Source organism: Sapajus apella, unplaced genomic scaffold (assembly GCF_009761245.1).
Source record: "Sapajus apella isolate SASKATOON/1434 unplaced genomic scaffold, GSC_monkey_1.0 scaffold73, whole genome shotgun sequence".
In the NCBI taxonomy this organism is placed as follows: Eukaryota; Metazoa; Chordata; class Mammalia; order Primates; family Cebidae; genus Sapajus; species Sapajus apella.
The window spans coordinates 10,900,305-10,918,754 of record NW_022437013.1 but is presented as its reverse complement, the minus strand read 5'-3'; the positions used below and the strand labels follow the sequence as shown (position 1 = coordinate 10,918,754).

At 42.8% G+C, this 18,450-nt stretch overlaps 1 protein-coding gene and 1 long non-coding RNA gene across 2 annotated transcripts; one reads left to right on the top strand and one right to left on the bottom strand.

The window, feature by feature from the left end:
* Positions 1 to 191: 191 nt before the first annotated feature.
* ZCCHC18 (zinc finger CCHC-type containing 18) lies at positions 192 to 3,272 on the top strand. The gene is given in 5 exon segments (XM_032250938.1): positions 192 to 274; positions 628 to 681; positions 875 to 1,013; positions 1,423 to 2,648; positions 2,651 to 3,272. Coding segments are annotated over 2 exon segments (1,209 nt in total). The 5' UTR covers positions 192 to 274; positions 628 to 681; positions 875 to 1,013; positions 1,423 to 1,540; the 3' UTR covers positions 2,752 to 3,272.
* Positions 3,273 to 10,171: 6,899 nt separating this feature from the next.
* LOC116531913 lies at positions 10,172 to 13,585 on the bottom strand. The gene is made up of 2 exons (XR_004260639.1): positions 11,316 to 13,585; positions 10,172 to 10,692 (listed from the first exon to the last, which is right to left on the bottom strand). It is a non-coding gene; the product is annotated as an uncharacterized LOC116531913 (long non-coding RNA).
* Positions 13,586 to 18,450: the final 4,865 nt, after the last annotated feature.

Here is an 18,450-nt window from a genome sequence, read left to right as displayed (position 1 = left end):
TCAATGGGCAGAGACTGAAAGTAACCGCGGCTGCCCGGAGGGCCGAACTGGAGGCTGGGCGCAGCCGTGGCTGCCTTGGGAACCGCGCTGCCTCGACTCGGCTACCCCTCGCTGGGCGGTCCTGCGAAAGACTCGCTGGGGCGGGCAGCCCCGGGTCGTTTAGCGGCCGAGGAGGCGCCAGAGATCCTGTTCCCCTGCAGAGCTACGGGGACCGGAAGGCGTTGAAACAGAGCTGTCGACGCGGGAGCACAGGCTGCCCACCAGTGAAGCGCAGGTAAAGAAAGAGCGCGCGATTGCCCTGCGCGGTGAGGGGTCGGGGAAGCGCCGCCCCTGTTTGGAGACTCGGCAACTGCGAGGCAGGGCATGGAGCACTCCCATGGCCTGGTTGCGCTGAGGAAGGAGTTGTGGTTCACCTGGGTAGGATTTAGGATTTGCCTGGATTGAGGTGGGCGGCGGTGTTGTTGGGGGTCGGAGGTGGGGAGGGTGGTGTTTGGGGAGGTGGCAAGGGGCGGGAGGGGATGATCGGAAGCTGTCTTGAACCCGTTGTTCATCTCCTCATCTCTTCCTGGGAAGGAATATGGGGAAGGGGGGGGAGATTGTCCAATTTCTAGTCTCTCTCCCTGTCAGATCACCAAAGCCGAATCCGAACTTGAATTCTGTGCGGCTGATTGCACAGAGCTGGTAGGCGGACTGTTTCTCCGAGGAAATGTAAGGGGGTCGGGGGGAGGGGGGGCGGCAGGAGGCACTTTGGCTTCTGTTTAGAAGAGGGGAGAGGGAATTTCCTGCCTGGTGACAGTGGAGGCGGTGGAGGGGAAGTATCAGGTTTTCGGATGAGGCTGCTTCCAATCCTTCGTTTTCTTCCTTTGTGGCCCAGTCTTGAGGCCCTGAGGACTGGGATCTGCGACCCCCAGTGAACAAAAGTCGGCCGTACCCCAGAGGCTAATTTTCTCGTGGCAGGCACCTGTTGAGAGGCTGCAAGTAAAATAAAGGCGAACGCTAGTTTCTGAGCTCACGTAAGAATCTGAGAAATAACAGGGGAAACGTTGACAAGGAGGTGTGATTGAGACCTGAGGCCATGAGGTTAATGGGTTATTATTACCATAAATCTGTGACACACACCATTGAGCTCTGTTTTGAGGGTCCAGTATCAGCTCTGAACACTATGTCATCTTGAATTAGAAGCAACAGTTTTCGCCCCTCCTGGAGTGCAGGCAGGAGGGGACAGATGTGGCTCTGAAAAACACCCTACTAGTCCAGGGACACCTGCTAGCTCTGGAATGTCTTAATTGCCAGTCTCCTGCAGGGTATTTTTAAGGCACTGGGCAGATATAAAATGCACTACAAGGTTATTCAGGAAGATGGAGAATGCTACTGCAGACTGCCTCCCCACAGCCTTATTAACCGTTTTTATTTTCTTTACAGTCCCTCCTGAAATACAAAGCAGGCAAAGCCCAGGATCGTTGCTCTGGAGAATCCTGCAGATAAGGCTTTTCCAAAAAGTGCAAGCATCTTATATTCAGATACCTTGTCGTTGTCACTCATGGCTAGCATCATTGCACATGTGGGTAACAGCCGGAGGCAGAATGCACCTTTGCCACCTTGGGCCCATTCCATGTTGAGGTCTCTGGAGAGGAGTCTCGGTCCTTTAATGGTCAACATGGCAGAGAGAAACATGAAGTTGTTCGCGGGGAGGGTAGTGCCAGCCCACGGGAAAGAAATCTTTGAAAACTGGCTGAGCCAAGTCAATGGGGTCCTACCAGATTGGAGTACGTCTGAGGAGGAAAAACTCAAGCGCCTGATGAAAACCCTCAGGGGCCCTGCCCGGGAGGTCGTGCGTTTGCTTCAGGCTGCCAACCCCAACCTAAGTGTAGCAGATTTCTTGCGGGCCATGAAATTGGTGTTTGGGGAGTCTGAAAGCAGTGTGACTGCCCATGGTAAATTTGTTAACACCCTGCAGGCACAAGGGGAGAAAGCCTCTCTTTATGTGATCCGTTTAGAGGTGCAGCTCCAGAATGCTATTCAGGCAGGCATCCTAGCTGAGAAAGATGCAAACCAGACTCGCTTGAAACAGCTTCTTTTAGGCGCTGAGCTGAATAAAGACCTGCGCTTCAGGCTTAAGCATCTTCTCAGGATGTATGCAAATGAGCAGGAGCGGCTTCCCAATTTCCTGGAGTTAATCAAGATGATAAGGGAGGAGGAGGAGGATTGAGATGATGCGTTTATTAGACAGAAGCGGCCGAAAAGGTCTGAGCCAATAATGGAGAGGTCAGCCAGCCCTGTGGCATTTCAGGACCCCCAGCCATTAGCAATCAGCAGTGCTGACTGTAACTGCAAGGTGATTGAAATAGATGATACCCTTGATGACTCCAATGAGGATGTGGTCCTGGTGGAGTCTCCCGACCCTCTACTGACACCCACAAGTGCCCCTCCCTTCAGAGGAAGAGCCAGACCTCTGGATCAAGTGCTGGTCATTGATTTCCCCAACAATTCTGGGGCTCAGTCTCTTTCTACCAGTGGTGGTTCCGGATATAAGGATGGTCCTGGGAATATTCATAGAGTCAGGAAGCGAAAATACACAATCCGCTGCTCATATTGTGGTAAAGAGGGCCACTCAAAAGAAACCTGTGACAATGAGAGCAACAAGGCCCAGTTTTTGAGAATCTGATCATCACCCCGAAGGAGCTGACACATACAGAGGAGAGGTCAAAAGAGGTCCCTGGAGAGCACAGTGATGCTTCTGAGCCACAGTAAGGATCTAGACCCAGACCTAAAAAAATCCTTAACTGTTTTCAGAGTCTGGTGTTGGGAATAACGGGAGTGCAGGGTGGGTTTCTAACTGCATGAATTAATCCACAAAGCAGCTTTCCTTTGGGAAGGAGAAGAGGTCTTGCTTACTAGCACAATGGAGGAAAATGATGTGACTTCTGTTCCTGCTCCCTTCTCTGCCAGCTTAAGGGTCTATTCTTCATGTGTCTATTTATTTGGTGACTTTATGCTTTTTATGATAGGAGCATCTCTTCATTAAATCTTCAAAAATAAAGGAAGATACAAAAACTAAATTACAAATTACCTGAAACTCTGCACCCTTTTGTAACCATTGTCAGCCCTTTGGTGAATGTTCTTCCAGACATCTCCCTGTACCTGTATACCCAGATAGATATATGTATAAGTAAAGGTGATCAAATATAATTGCTGTTCTATACTGTGTATTTTTTTCACCAAATAATATATCTTGTGGACTTCTATGTCCATTAATATATATAAACATCTAATTTCATGCCTCTGGGTAATATTACTTTTAGAAAGATAAAGAAAAATGAAACTAAATATAGAAGCTATAAGGGGGGCTCATACCATGAGGAAAGGTTTTTATCAACCTCATTTATAGGAAAGGAGAAACGAAGCTGAAATGAACTGAATATCTCCCAAACAGTCCCTTAACACAACTGACCTGTCTCCTGGGTCATAGAGCCAATCCCTGCACCCATGAGTTAATAATGTTCCAATGCTTTCTTCTTGAACATGTCATGAAACATCAGATGGGGAACAGGGGTGACAAAAACTGAAAATGGGTATTCCAGAGGCTCCATTCCTGTTTGTATTGGGAAGGGACAACTACTCCTGCCCGATCTCTTGACCTCAGATTGGAGGGTGATAAAAGATGACATGTGACCTCCATCCCTGAGGGTCCCAAGTTTCTTGTAGCTACAGTAGTCCCTATCCTCATGAAGAGATCAACACTGGCAAGGGACAGGGGAAATGATTTCGTTTAAGGCAAGAAGTGGAGTGAAACGCATGCAGACCTGAGGACCTGAGGGAGATTGCTGGGGAGGGAAGAGGGGGTCCCTGGGCTGAGGAGACAGGACATGCAGCAGCCAGAGCTGGCACCTCAGAGAAAGGAGCATGGAGCTATGTAGGTGGAGGACAGGAGGACAGGGGAGAAGGGGAGGGACATGACAGCCAGGCTGGAAGGCTCCCATCTACAGTGACAGGTAGAGGAGGCCTAGCAGGAACTGCAGACCCACTGATTTCAAACAGAACCCTGGGCTATGTGGTTGGGGGAGTGGAGGTTGGGATCTAATTAGGCTAGCAGGCTGATGGGGGCAAAAGGATCCAGGCTGAGGCTCCCAGGGAGGAGTAGAAGCCACAAACTGCAAGAAGCCTAATGCAGCCTTCCCGGGGCTGCCAGGCCCAGAATCTGCCTAGGAGTGCTCTCCTTCCAGAATCACGCCCAGCTCTCCTCTTCCCTGGCACCTTTCCCTTGCTTCATCCACATCCCCACAATCCCATTCCTATACTCCTGCTCCATCCATATCCCCACAATTTCATTCCTATCCCCTCTGCTCAATCCATATGCCCACAGTTTCATTCTTATCCCCGCTGCTTCATCCATATCCCCACAACCTTATTCAGATCCCCTCTGCTCCATCTGTATCCCCAGTTTCATTCCTATCCCCCCTGCTCCATCCATATCCCCACAACCCCATTCAGATCCCGCCTGCTTCATCCATATCCCCACAATCTCATTCCTATCCCCCTTGCTCCATTCATTTCCCCACAATCTCACTTTACCACCACTCCCTTCCCGTGGAGCCACACTCACCTCTTGGTGGAGGGAAATGGAGGCTCAGCCTCCTGTGCTCTGCCCTTCACCACCTCACATTCCATGATGGCCTTGAGCCTCAGCCTCCTTAATGCTTATGGCCAATAGACTGGGAGGGCCCTCTGCCTCTGACCCTTTAGCTGAGAACTGAGCAGAAGCAAAGGTTCAAGAGGCCCACACTTTGCATCCCTCTGGGACACCTCTGGTCCCTGGTAGCCACCTCCATCTCTCCATAAGCAAAGAGGACCCCACCACCCAGGCAGGAGGCAGCTTATTCAGGCCCCCAAAGCCACAGGGGCCCCCAACACTACCTGGCTCTTACAACCCCTTATTCCTCCCTACCTCTCCCAAAATCTATCCTTGGAGGGGATTTTCCCACTCATCTCTCCCAGATTAGAATCTAGTTCTACTTCCTGCTCACCTTTTTTTTAAAATTCACTCTATAAATGCTATTGAATGATTTACCTAGATATGCTGTCAGAATTTCTTTCTGAAACCAGGTAGAGTGAAAAGAGGAATAAATGCTACACCTACCACCTTTTTACTGGAGTTAGCTTGAAGGTTCAAAATCATTACTTTGAAATCCTGCTCTGTAATTCATCCTCTTTCCTTCCCCCATCATCATCTCCTCCACTGTGTAAACCTGAAACTGTCTAAATTTTTATTTCACCAAAATGATGCAAAAGTGATACTTTTTATTTCATTTTGTGTCACGCTGGCTTACCTTTATTTAAGAAGTATGTATTTTCCTTAATTGGAAGACGTAGCAGACCTGAGGTGACTACAGGGTTAAGAGGAAGAAGGCTTTTAGAAAATGTTGTGTTCAATACCCTTTATTTATAATTATTGCTTTTCCCTTTCCTTTCTCCCTTCATTCTCATTAGTCACTAAGAGATGAAAATTGCTCTTTTGTCTTGTCAGAAGAAACCAGCCTTTGAATGACCTCCTTTTGCATTATCTCCCTCCTTCTTGATACTATTTTCCCTTGTTTCCATGACACCCGTCTCATGGTTTCCTTCTCCCAGATCTTTTCGATGCCTACTTCTCAGTCTCTTTTGCTGAATATTCTTTCCCTTCCTGATCCTTCCACAATAGCAATAAAAATTAAAATCACTGCAAGTGTGATTTATTCCAAGCTTATTATGTGCCAGGCACCCAGTGCCAAGCCTTTAAATTCATTATTAGCTTTTCATAGCAATTCCCTTAAGTATTACTTTCTATTTCTAATTTGCTATTAATTTAATTACTATTAACTGACACATATTTCAGATGATGAAATAGGCTGGGAAGTTAGGAAACTTACTTAGGGTCATGTGGCTATTTAGTGGTAGAGTCAAGGATAAGACACTAGACTGACTGATCCCAAAGCCTGTGTTCCGTACTTGAGTTAGCCATCATGTGCACAGCATCATATGAGGTAGGCATAATTATTATATAGAGTTGATACACGAGGAAAGCGAGGTCAACAGACATAATTAGTCAAATGTCATAACAGCAAGTGGCTTGTGCGCCACACACAAGGATGCAACCTTTAAGGAATACTTGTTTGACACAAGCTTTTTCCACCTTTCTTTCACATTCTCTCCTTGTTGCAGCTACCCTCCTGCTGCCTGGCAACCATCCCCTCTCCCTTCAGAGTTGCATTATCACATTCAGTACAAGTGCCAAGTTTCCAGTCTATGCTTTTGTTGCAAATGGTTGTGAATTTAATGTATGCAAGAGGAGACAGCTGCAACAGTGAGTAGAGGAGAGATACGTTGTTCAATTTGTGGTACAGGGGGAACTTCATTATCTGACTGGAAAAAAAGGTCAGTTTCCTTTCTCTCATGACACTAAATATGAATCCCAGATAAATTTGAGAATTAAATGTAGATTTTATGCAATTATGTACTAATTCTTTAATTATATACTTTGTTTTTGTAAAAGGAATAAAAAAACCAAATGTTCAAAAGCAACCCCTTTTAAAGCTGCAATACAATACATATTAAATCTCTGGGTTGGAGGGAACCTTCTATGGTTAAGAGTAAGGAAAGAAAGTATAAAGGAAAAGATCGTTAATTCAGAAGACAGTGTTAACAGAAATAAAATACCAACAGTAAGCTGAGAAACATTGGCAACAAATATGATGGAAAGGGGGCAGGGCTGGCAACAAGTAAGAGAAGCAATAATAACAGCAAATCTGCATTTTGTTTAGATAGCTAACATTTCTTAAGGTCTTACAAAGTGCCGGGCATATTCTAAGAGCTCTACGTGGCTTTATACTTCATTTCATTCCCACGACAATCCCTGAGGTGTATCTTAACATCTCCACATTCTAAAACACTGTAATCATGGTGGGGGGAGATGTGCATAAAATGTAAAAGTGCAGCTTAAAAAGTATTATAAAGCAAATCACCATAAAGATCAAGAAAAAAAACACACCAGAAATCCAGAAATTCCGGTGAGTCCCTGCCCAATCACAACCTCTCTCCTTTCTCTCCTAAAAACAAAACAAAAACACACTCTCTTGACAGTTTTGGCTGTTGCTTTCTGACTTTTCTTTATAGCTTTACCACTCAAATATAGATCTCCAAACACTATTGTTTCTTGAGCTTTATATAAATAGAACTATAATGCATATATCCTTCTATATCCAGCTCATTTCCCTTACAATTATGCTTCTGAGATTCAACCTGGTTGCATGTAGCATTGGTTCCTCATTCTTAGTGTTGCGTTACAGCTTTCCATTCTATGACTTTACAAGAAATTATTTATCATTTTACTGACTATGGACATTTGGGTTGTTTCCAGTTTGGGACAATTATGAAAAATGTTGCTACGAACATGTGTTTAATGTCTCCTGGTACATATGTGCACACACAAGGTATATATGTAGGAGAGGAATTGCTGGCTCATAGATTATGTATATTTTTAATTTCACTAGATACCACTGAAGTACATACCACAGTTATACCAATTCCCACTTCTACCATCAGTGTTTGTGAGTTCCTGTTGCTCCACATCCTCACAAACACTTGACACTGTCAACAAAGCTTCATAACTTTTGCCTGAGGTTTTGTACATCTATTATTACATTTAGTTCAAGGTACTTGATTGTATATGCTACTATAAATAAAATATTGGTTCAAATTTCATTTTCTACGTGCATGTTGATGTTATATAGAAATATAACCGGCCTTTTGATGTTGATATTGTATACTGACTTTGCTAATCTCTCTTAATAATTCAAATTTTTATCTGTAGCTTCCTTAGAATTTTCTGCATACATAAGCATATCATCTGCAAATGATGGCAGTTTTATTTATTCTTTACCAATCCATATACATTTCTTTTTTCTTACCTTACTGCATTGACTGGGACCTAGAGTACAAGAAGTGGTGAGAAGAGATATTCTACTCTTATTCCTATTTTACCATAAGTTTTTAAAATAATCAATGGATGATGAATTTAATGAAATGCTTTTTCTGTATCTATTAAAATTATCATATACTTTTCCCCCATTTATTATTTAAAATGTTAAATTACATTATTTGGTTTTCCAATAATAAACCAATCAGCCATTCCTGGAATAAACAAGATTTGGTCCTGATTTATTACAGTTGTTATATATGGCTGGAATCAATTTGCTAATATTTTGTTTAGGATTTTTAGATCTATGTCTATAAGAGAGATTCACCTGTAATTTTCCTTTCTGTATAATGTCTTTATGAGATTTTGGTATCAAAGATTTGCTGGCTTCCTAAAACTAGTTGAGGAAAACAATTCTCCTTTGGCTTTCTTCATTTAAAAACCAGGGAACTGACCAGGCATGGTGGCTCACGCCTGTAATCCCAGCACTTTGGAAGGCCAAGGCAGGCGGATCACCTGAGGTCGGGAGTTCCACACCAGCTTGACCAACCTGGCGAAACACCATCTCTACTATAAATACAAAACATTAGCTGGGCATGGTCATGGGCATCTGTAATCCTAGCTAGTTGGGAGGCTGAGGCAGGAGAATCACTTGAACCTGGGAGGCAGAGGTTGCAGTGAGCTGAGATCACACCATTGCACTCCAGCCTGGGCAACAAGAGCAAAACTCTGTCTCCAAAAAAAAAAAAAAAAACAGGCAACTGAGGTCCAAGGTGTTTAGATTATTTTTCATAACTGCATTAAATCCAATTATTTACTTGTATCCATGATTTATTAAGCCAGCGTCTTTAGAGTCAGTCATTATCTTGTTTCCATTGTTTCACTGTTATAAACTCACTCAGAACAGCACCCTTATTTACATACAGGTTTGCACATGTGAACAATTATTTCTTGAGGATACATTCCTAGAGGTGACATTGCTGAAACAAGCACTATGTTTCACAGAAACCAGAGCAGAAGGAGAGGTGCCCTTGTGGCACATCCTACTTTAGTAGCTCTGGCTCACATTCAGGGCCCTTCCTCAACTCTTAATTTGGTGGGAATACCCTTTAACTCTGAGCTACTAGAAACTTTAATACTTAATAATATTTAAAGGTCAACTCAGTTCTAAGAAACTCCCCAAATTAAGTTTTCAAATGATTTGGCAGGAGGATGGGGTTGTTTTTAACATTTTCAATGGAACTTTTCAAACCCACACAAAATTACAGAAAATGAGATGAATCCCCATGTAACCATCACCCAGCTTCAAGAATTATCAATATGTTACATAACTTGTCTCATCTATAATCCCCCACATTTTGATGAAGTATTTTAAAGCAATTACTAGACATCACATCAAATGTTATGATTCTTCTATATTCTTTTGTTTGCTTGTTTGGTAGAGATGGCAATTGCACTCTGTTGCCCAGGCTGGTCTCGAACTCCTGGCCTCAAGTGATACTACCTCATTAGTCTCCCAAAGTGCTGGAATTACAGGTGTGAATCACCAGGCCTGGCCCAATTCTTCTGTATTCTACCCATAGTTCTATCTCCCCTTTTTGTTCCAAAATTTTTATTGGGGTAAAAGTTACATAAAATTCACCATTTGCTTTAGGAGGCTGAGGCAGGTGGATCACAAGGTCAGGAGTTCGAGACCAGTCTGGCCAACATAGTAAAACCCTGTCTCTACTAAAAATACAAAAAATTAGCCTGGGTATGGTGGTGTGTGCCTGTAATCCCAGCTACTCTGGAGTCTGAGGCAGGAGAATTACATGAACCTGGGAGGCAAAGGTTGCAGTGAGCCTAGATTGCACCATTGCACTCCAGCCCAGGTGACAGTGTGAGACTCCGTCTCAAAAAACAAACAAACAAAAAATTCACCATTTGACCGTTTTAAAGTGTACAATTCAGTGGCATTTAGCACATATTCCAAATATTTTTTATTGGTGCATTTCTTTATTCTGAGTCCATTTCTCCAGAGGTTTATTAGTTTTTTGTATAAATTTATTTTAGTTTAGCTGATTTTTCTAATATTTGTTTTCTCTTTCATTATTTTCTATTCTTCATTAGATCCTCCCTTCTACCTTACCTAAACTATATTGGACATTTACTACATACATTTTCAGTCTTCTTTTTTATAAATATATGCACTTTGGCATTAACTTTTCTTTTGAGTACTGCTTGAGTTGCATTCTACAAGCTTGGCTGAAAAACAGATTTTTCATGATCGTTCAGTTCTACATGTTGTATTACCAATTTCTGTGGAATTTCATACCATTTCCCAAATTTACACATTCAACCCTGACCTCTTCTATGAACTCCAGATTCATACAACCCATTTTTTACTCCCCACATCCACTTGGAATTATAATAGGCAACTCAAACTAAATGGAATCATAACAGGTCATGAAAACCTGTTCCTTCTTTAGTTTCCTCTCTTTCAGTGAATGGCACCATCATTTACCAATTGTTCAATCAAATCTCAAGATGGGTGCTGCCTCTGAACTCTCCTTCACCATCCATGTCAGTAAGTCCCATTGTTCTACCTCTAGATTAGTTCTTGCATTGATCCATCTCTTTGCATTTCCTTTGTCATCACCCTAGTGTGAGCCATGATAACCTCTCACCTGGACTTTTTTTTTTTTTTTTTTTTTGAGACTGAGTCTCACTCTATTGCCCAGGCTGGAGTGCAGTGGGATGATCTTGGCTCACTGCAATCTCTGCCTCCCGGGTTCAATCGATTCTCATGCCTCAGCCTCCCAAGTAGCTGGGATTACAGGTGCCCACCACCATGCCCAGCTAATTTTTGTATTTTTAGTAGAGATGGGGTTTTACCATATTGGCCAGGCTGGTCTCGAACTTCTGACATCAGGTGATCTGCTCACCTCGGCCTCCCAACGTGCTAGGATTACAGGCAAGAGCCACCACTTCTAGCCTTTGCCTGGACTATTATTGCTAACTGATATAGCAAAGTCTATTCTCTTCCATCCCTGACTTTAGGTATGGCTAATCTGCCTGACTACAGGTACTTGAGTACTTCCCCACTGCCTGGAAATAGCTGCAATGCTAAAAGAACAACCTCTCCCTGTTAGATGTCTGCTGATTTCCTCTTTCTTCAGTGTCCAGGGAGTGATGCTGGGGAAACATGTATCCAGGTGACCTGAAGATTCTCAGGCATCATTTCTGAAGTGTAGAAATGGAGAGGTTCTAACTACAATGAGGCCAACTGCCTGGGAAGGTTTGCCCCCAAAACACTGGGCAGAAGTGAGCCCTCCAAACCTGGCACACCTTTGAGAACAGAGGTAACCAATGATCACAGCAATACTTTTTACTCTCAGTAGATGCAGACACTTCTCTGGCTGAAGACCAACAGCGTAATTGAGTCTCAAGATGGATACAGGCTTCTGTAAACCTCCAGATCCGCAGCCCCAACCACTTTCCCTTCACCCTGGCTGAATGCCACATCTTGAGGCAATCAACTACTAAAAGGCTGCTCACACTTTCTTTTCCTGTAATGAGACTACATTACACCCTTTTTATTTGGCTACCCTAAATTCTCCTTTTATAGGGATACAACACCCCTCAATGACTTCTTGATGAAAAAGAAGATAATCACAAATTCAGTTTCAACAAGCAGGACATTTTGTTATACTGTACCAACTAAGCCATTTTCCTCAATCCAGCTCCTGGAAGTCTGAGAGGAAACACCTCTCAGAGCAGGGAGTGAAGGAGATATATTTTTATTCCAATCTGAATACTGTGCTTTGTATAAAAGTGGCTGGTCAGGCTACCTGTGGAATGGTTGGGTGGTTGGATGAGAAGAGGGATATGATTTGGTCATGGCTGAACCTTTGGCTCCTTTTCCTCAAAGGAGGAAAGGCACTTGGTCAAGGTAGTTAACCTCCCTGCTTCAGCTTCCTCTTTGGTAAAATGTGGACAATAACAGGAAGTCCCTTGCAGGGTTGTGGTTAGAATTAAATGAATGAACACTTGCAGAGTTTTTTAAAGAGTGCCTGGTGCAATGCAAGTACTGTGCTGTAGAATGCCATCATAACGACACCAATTGCTTCTCTCCAAACTCTCTGAGCACCCTTGTAGATGAATTATCTAAACCCTCCCTCCCAGACTCTTCACAGAGAATTTCATTGGTCAGTAGACTTCAGCTACTTTCTCCCATGTGAAAGGGAAAAGAATATAACCCCTTTAATTGAGCTAACCAAATTAAATTCTCTCAGAGCAGAAACTGCCCTTGCATGAAGAACACACCTCCAGGTATGCTTGCTTACCTCCAGGTATGCTTGCTTAGTTGGGGAGGTGAGTGAGGCTCTCTGGACCCACCTTAGATGGCCTGGGTCTAAAGAAAGAGAGTAGCTCAAATTCTCCACAGAATAACAACTCAGAAACTTTGAAGGATGGGAGCTGGTAAGCCAAAGAAGTGACGAAGCCCAAGGGTCAGGCAGGAAGCTCAAAGGAAGAGAAATTGTCCTACTGTTCTTCTGTGTACTTTCCTGATTGGTTAATTTTTTAAACTTTTTCCCCCTTTTTTAATTTTAATTTCTGAGATACATGTGCAGAATGTGCAGGTTTGTTACGTAGGTATACACATGCCATGGCGGTTTGCTGCACCCATCAACCCATCATCTACATTAGGTATTTCTTCTAATGCTATCCCTCCCCTGGACCCCCAACCCCCAAAAGGCCCCGGTGTGTGATGTTCCCCTCCCTGTGTCCATGCGTTCTCACTGTTCAACTCCTACTTATTAGTGAAAACATGTGGTCTTTCGTTTTCTGTTCCTGTGTTAGTTTGCCAGGAATGATGGTTTCCAGATTCATCCATGTCCCTGCAAAGGACATGAACTCATCCTTCTTTATGGCTGCATAGTATTCCACTGTGTATATGTGCCACATTTTCTTTATCCAGTCCATCATTGATGGGCACTTCAGTTGGTTCCAAGTCTTTGCTATCGTAAATAGTGCCACAATAAACATACATGTGCATGTGTCTTTATAGTAGAATGATTTATAATCCTTTGGGTATATACCCAGTAATGGGATTGCTGGGTCAAATGGTATTTCTATTTCTAGATTCTTGAGGAATTGCCACACTGTCTTCCACAGTAGTTGAACTAATTTACACTCCCACCAACAGTGTAAAAGTGTTCCTATTTCTCCACATCCTCTCCAACATCTGTTGTCTCCTGACTTTTTAATGATCGCCATTCTAACTGGCATGAGATGATATCTCATTGCGGTTTTGATTTGCATTTCTCTAATGACCAGTGATGATGAGGTTTTTTTGGTATGTTTGTTAACCACAAAAATGTCTTCTTTTGAGAAGTGTCTGTTCATATCCTTTGGCCACTTTTTGATGGGGCTGTTTTGTTCTTGTAAATTTGGTTCATTTTTTATTGGTTAGCCTTTCAAAAAAAAAATTTGGCCAGGCACAGGGGCTCACACCTATGATCCCAACATTTTGGGAGACTGAGGATTGCTTGAGGCCAAGAGTTCGAGACCATCCTGGGCAACACAGCAAGACCCCATCTCTACAAAAAATAAAAATGAAAAAATTAGCCAGGCTTGGTGGCACATGCCTGTAGTCCTAGCTGCTCAGGGAGCTGAGGCAAGAGAATCACTTGAGCCCAGGAGGTTGAGGCTGCAGTGAGCTATGATCATGCCACTATACTCAAGCCTCGGTGACAAAGTAAGACCCTGTCTCAAAAAAAAAAAAATTCAATTAATTTTTTTTTTTTTGTACTTTAGGTTCTGGGGTACATGTGCAGATCATGCAGGATTGTTGCATAGGTACATACATGGCAATGTGGTTTGCTGCCTCCATCCCCCCATCACCCAAATCTGGCATTTCTCCCAATGTTATCCCTCCCCAATGTCCCCACTATCCCCACTGTCCCTCCCCTGCACCCCGCCAACAGATCCCAGTGTGTGATGCTCCCCTCCCTGTGTCCATGTGTCCTCATTGTTCAACACCCACTTATGAGTTAGAACATAAGGTGTTTTATTTTCTCTTGTGTCAGTTTGCTGAGAATTATGGCTTCCAGATTCAACCATGTCAAAGGTTGAAAGTCCTACAAAGGACATGAACTCATCCTTTTTATGGCTGCATAGTATTCCATGGTGTATATGTGCCACATGTTCCTTGTCCAGTCTATCATCGATGGGCATTTGGGTTGGTTCCAGGTCTTTGCTATTGTAAACAAGTGCCACAATGAACATACGTGTTCATGTGTCTTTATAATAGAATGATTTATAATCCTTTGAGTATATACCCAGTAATGGGATTGCTGGGTCAAATGGTATTTCTATTTCTAGATCCTTGAGGAATTGCCACATTGTCTTCCACAATGGTTGAACTAATTTACACTCTCACCAACAGTGTAAAAGTGTTCCTATTTCTCCACATCCTCTCCAGCATCTGTTGTCTCCAGATTTTTTAATGATCGTCATTCTAACTGGCATCAGATGGTATCTCAATGTAGTTTTGATTTGCATTTCTCTAATAAACAGTGATGATGAGCATTTTTTCATATGTTTGTTGGCTTCATATATGTCTTCTTTTGAAAAGTGATAAATTTTTGAACATGTTTAGTGTAGCACACACTCAACTAAAAAGAAACAACTTTTCTTTCTTGTGACAAAGTCTCACTCTGTCGCCCAGGCTGGAGTGCAGTGGCGTGATCTTGGCTCACTGCAACCTCCGCCTCCTGGGTTCAAGCAATTCTCTTGCCTCAGCCTCCCTATACAGGTACACACCACCATGCCCAGCTAATATTATGTTGTATTTTTAGTAGACATGCGGTTTTGCCTTGTTGGCCAGGCTGACCTCAATTGATCTGCCCACCTCGGCCTCCCAAAGTACTGGGATTACAGGCATGATCCACCAGACCTGTACCAAAAAATAACTTTCAAACACAGAAAGGGTAAAAAGTAGAAGTGAAAGTTCCCCAGCTCCCCACAGTCTGGTATGGGGTGTGTTCTTCCAGATCTGCTTTTACAAAAACACAAACATAACTATTCTTGTTCTTTTTCTATAAAAGTTGGGTCATAGCATGCACATGGTTCTGAGACTCTCTTTTGTGTTGTCTGATGTGCTAAAATAAACCTGCTCCACTGTCCCAAACCTTCAGCAACATCCTGCTACCTGCCTTGTGCTGCTTATGCTCTTTGGACCAGCTGCTTGACAATTTTCTCTCAGTGAAAGGAAGAAATTATAGTTTCACCTCACGACAATCATAGGGTAATAACAGCTACTGCTTATGGTACCCCTACTGTGTCCAGCAGTCTCCTTGGTGCCTAACTTGAATTCTCATACCCACTCCTCACAACAACCCCTTGGAAGTCAGTCCCACTATTATCCTATGTGGGTTCACAGATGAAGACTCAAGACCCAACAGGTAATGAGTGGGAAGTTAAGGAGAAAAGCACATATGCTGGAGGCAGGACTCAGGCATTCAGCATCTCCTTAAATATTTACCATGAGCTTATGAGAAAGCTGTCACCACAACTGAGAAAACTGAGGCTGCAGAGTGCACAGAGCAAGCAGCATTCCTGTTCTCTACCAGGATGAAGCCACTGAGAGTTTGTAAGTACAATCCTTTTCATAAAACTTAATGAAAGAAAGCTTGCAAAGGTCTGAAAATGTGGAGATACACGCAGTGCTCAGTGATTGGAAAACCCAATATAATAAATATGTCAATTTTCCCCAGTTATCTATAGATTTAATGTAATTACTATCAAAATCCCAGAAGATTTTTCATAGATATAGACAAGCTGGCCCAGCATGGTGGCTCATGCCTGTAATCCCAGCACTTTGGGAAGTTGAGGCGAGAGGATCACTTGAGGCTAGGATTTTGAGACCAGCCTAGGCAACATTACGAGACCCAGTCTCTACAAAAATAAATAAATAAATAATTAGCCAGGTGTGGCGGCACATGCCTGCAGTCTTAGCTATTTGAGAGGCTGAGATGGGAGGATCACTTGAGCCCAGGAGTTCAAGGCTGCAGTGAGCTACAATCATGTCACTGCACTCCAGTCTGGGCAAAAGGACTTGCTAGGAGGAGACAGAGAAGGAAAAGAAACTCTCAAAATTCAACAGTAAAAAAAGACTTAAAGATTCCATTAGAAGGCTGGGCACAGTGGTTCACACCTCTATTCCCAGCACTTTGGGAGACTGAGGTGAGAGCATCACGTGAGGCCAGGAATTTAAGACAAGCATGAGCAACAGAGTGAGACCCCATCTCTAAAAATAATTTAAAAATTAGTAGTCGGGAATGGTGGTGCACATCTGTCGTCCTGGATACTCAGGAGGCTGAGGCAGGAGGATCACTTGAGTCCATGTCAGATTTTCAGCGAGACATAATTGCGACACTATGCTCCAACCTAGGTAACAGAGTGAGACCCTGTCTCCAAGAAAAAGGAAAAAAATAGATTCCATTAGAAAATGAGCAAATTTCACCAAAATGAATACACAGATGGCAAAGAACATGAAAAACAATGTTCAACATCATTAGTCACTATGGAAATGCAAATTAAAACCACAATAAGCTAAGCTATCATTGTACACCTATTAGAATGGCTAAAATAAAAACACAGTAATACCAAATGTTCACAAGGATGTGGAAAAAACAGGTATCTCATACAATGCTGTTAGGAATATGAAATGGTAAGGCTCTGGAAATCATTCTGGCAATTTCCTATGAAACTAAACATGTACATATCACATGATCCTGCACGTGCACTCTTAGGCATTTATCCCAGAGAAGTGAATACTTATGGTCACACAAAACCTGCATGCTAATGATCACAGCAGCCTTATCTGTAATTGCAAAGCCAGGAAACAACCTAAATGTTCTTCAACTAGTGATTGGATAAAGAAATTCTGGTCTATCACCTAAGGGAATACTACTCAGCTGAAACAAATTACTGATATACACAACAACCGAGAGGTGACTTGAAAGGATTACATTTGGTGAAGAACATCAATCCCAAAAGACTGCATAGTTTTGGACTCTATTTACGTAACATTCCTGAAATTACAAAATTTTAGAGATAGAGAACAGATTAATCATTACCAGGGAGCAAAGATGGGGCAGGGTGGGTATGATTATGAAGGGGAAGCAAAAGGGAGGTCATTGAATAGTTTTATATCATGACTGTAGTAATTGTTAAATCTATACATGGGATAAGACCACATAGAACAATACACACACACACACACACACACACACAAATGCATGTAACATGGTGAAAATTTGGTCTATATTCTAGTTAACAATCTTGTATCAATTTCCTGGATTTGATATTGTACTATAATGACATAAGGCACCACTATTAGAGGAAGCGTGGTTTCAGGTACATGGGACTCTATGTACTTTTGCAAATTCCTGTGAGTCTATAATTATTTTAAAATAATATTTTTTAAAAAACTAGTGTGGGGTGGAGAGCAGTGGCTCACACCTATAATCCCAGAACCTTGGGAGGCCAAGGTGGGCAGATCACTTGAGGTCAGGAGTTCGAGACCAGCCTGGCCAATATTGGCAAAAGCAGTCTCTGCTAAAAATACAAAAATTAGCCAGGTGTGGTAGCACATGCCTGAAATCCCAGCTACTCGGGAGGCTGAGGCACAAGAATGGCTTGAACCAGCAAGGTGGAGGTTGCAGTGAACCGAGATCGCGCCACTGCACTACAGCCTGGGCAACAGAGCTAGACTCTGTCAAAAAAAAAAAAAAAAATTAATGTTGGATTCCACGGTGGCAGAAAGTAGCCTTGGTGAATTTTTTTTGCTAGACTTGTTCTTCCTGTGTTAGCTGTCCTCTAGGCACAGCTGGGGTAGTTTAAAAATTCATCCTCCTTTTGACAAGTTTTACAAACAGTGCTAAAAGGAAGTGCACCAGTGCTTCTTTGTAAAAAGGATTGTTTTCTTATGTGACAGTTATTTTAATAATATATTTACAAATAAAAATTATATACACATGGTAAAAATATTAACATTCTTAGACCCTAAAGAGCTTTTGCTAGTGCAGGTCACAGATCTATCAATATTTACTATATTAGAAATCAAAACTGAAATTTTAAAACTATGTATTAATGGCCAGGCGCAGTGGTTCACACCTGTAATCCCAGCACTTTAGGAGGCCAAGGCAGGCAGCTCACCTGAGGTCGGGAGTTCAAAAGGAGCCTGACCAACAAGTAAAAAGTATAAAATTAGGCAGACGTGGCGGCACATGTCTGTAATCCCAGCTACTCGGGAGGCTGAGTTAGGAGAATCGCTTGAACCTGGGACATGGAGGTTGCAGTGAGCTGAGATTGCACCATTGCACTCCAGCCTGGGCAACAAGAGTGAAACTCTGTCTCAAAAAAGAAAAGTAAAGAAAGAAGGAAAAAGAAAAGAAGGAAAAAGCGAGAAAAAATATGTATTAATACATTTACAATAATAAATCCACTGA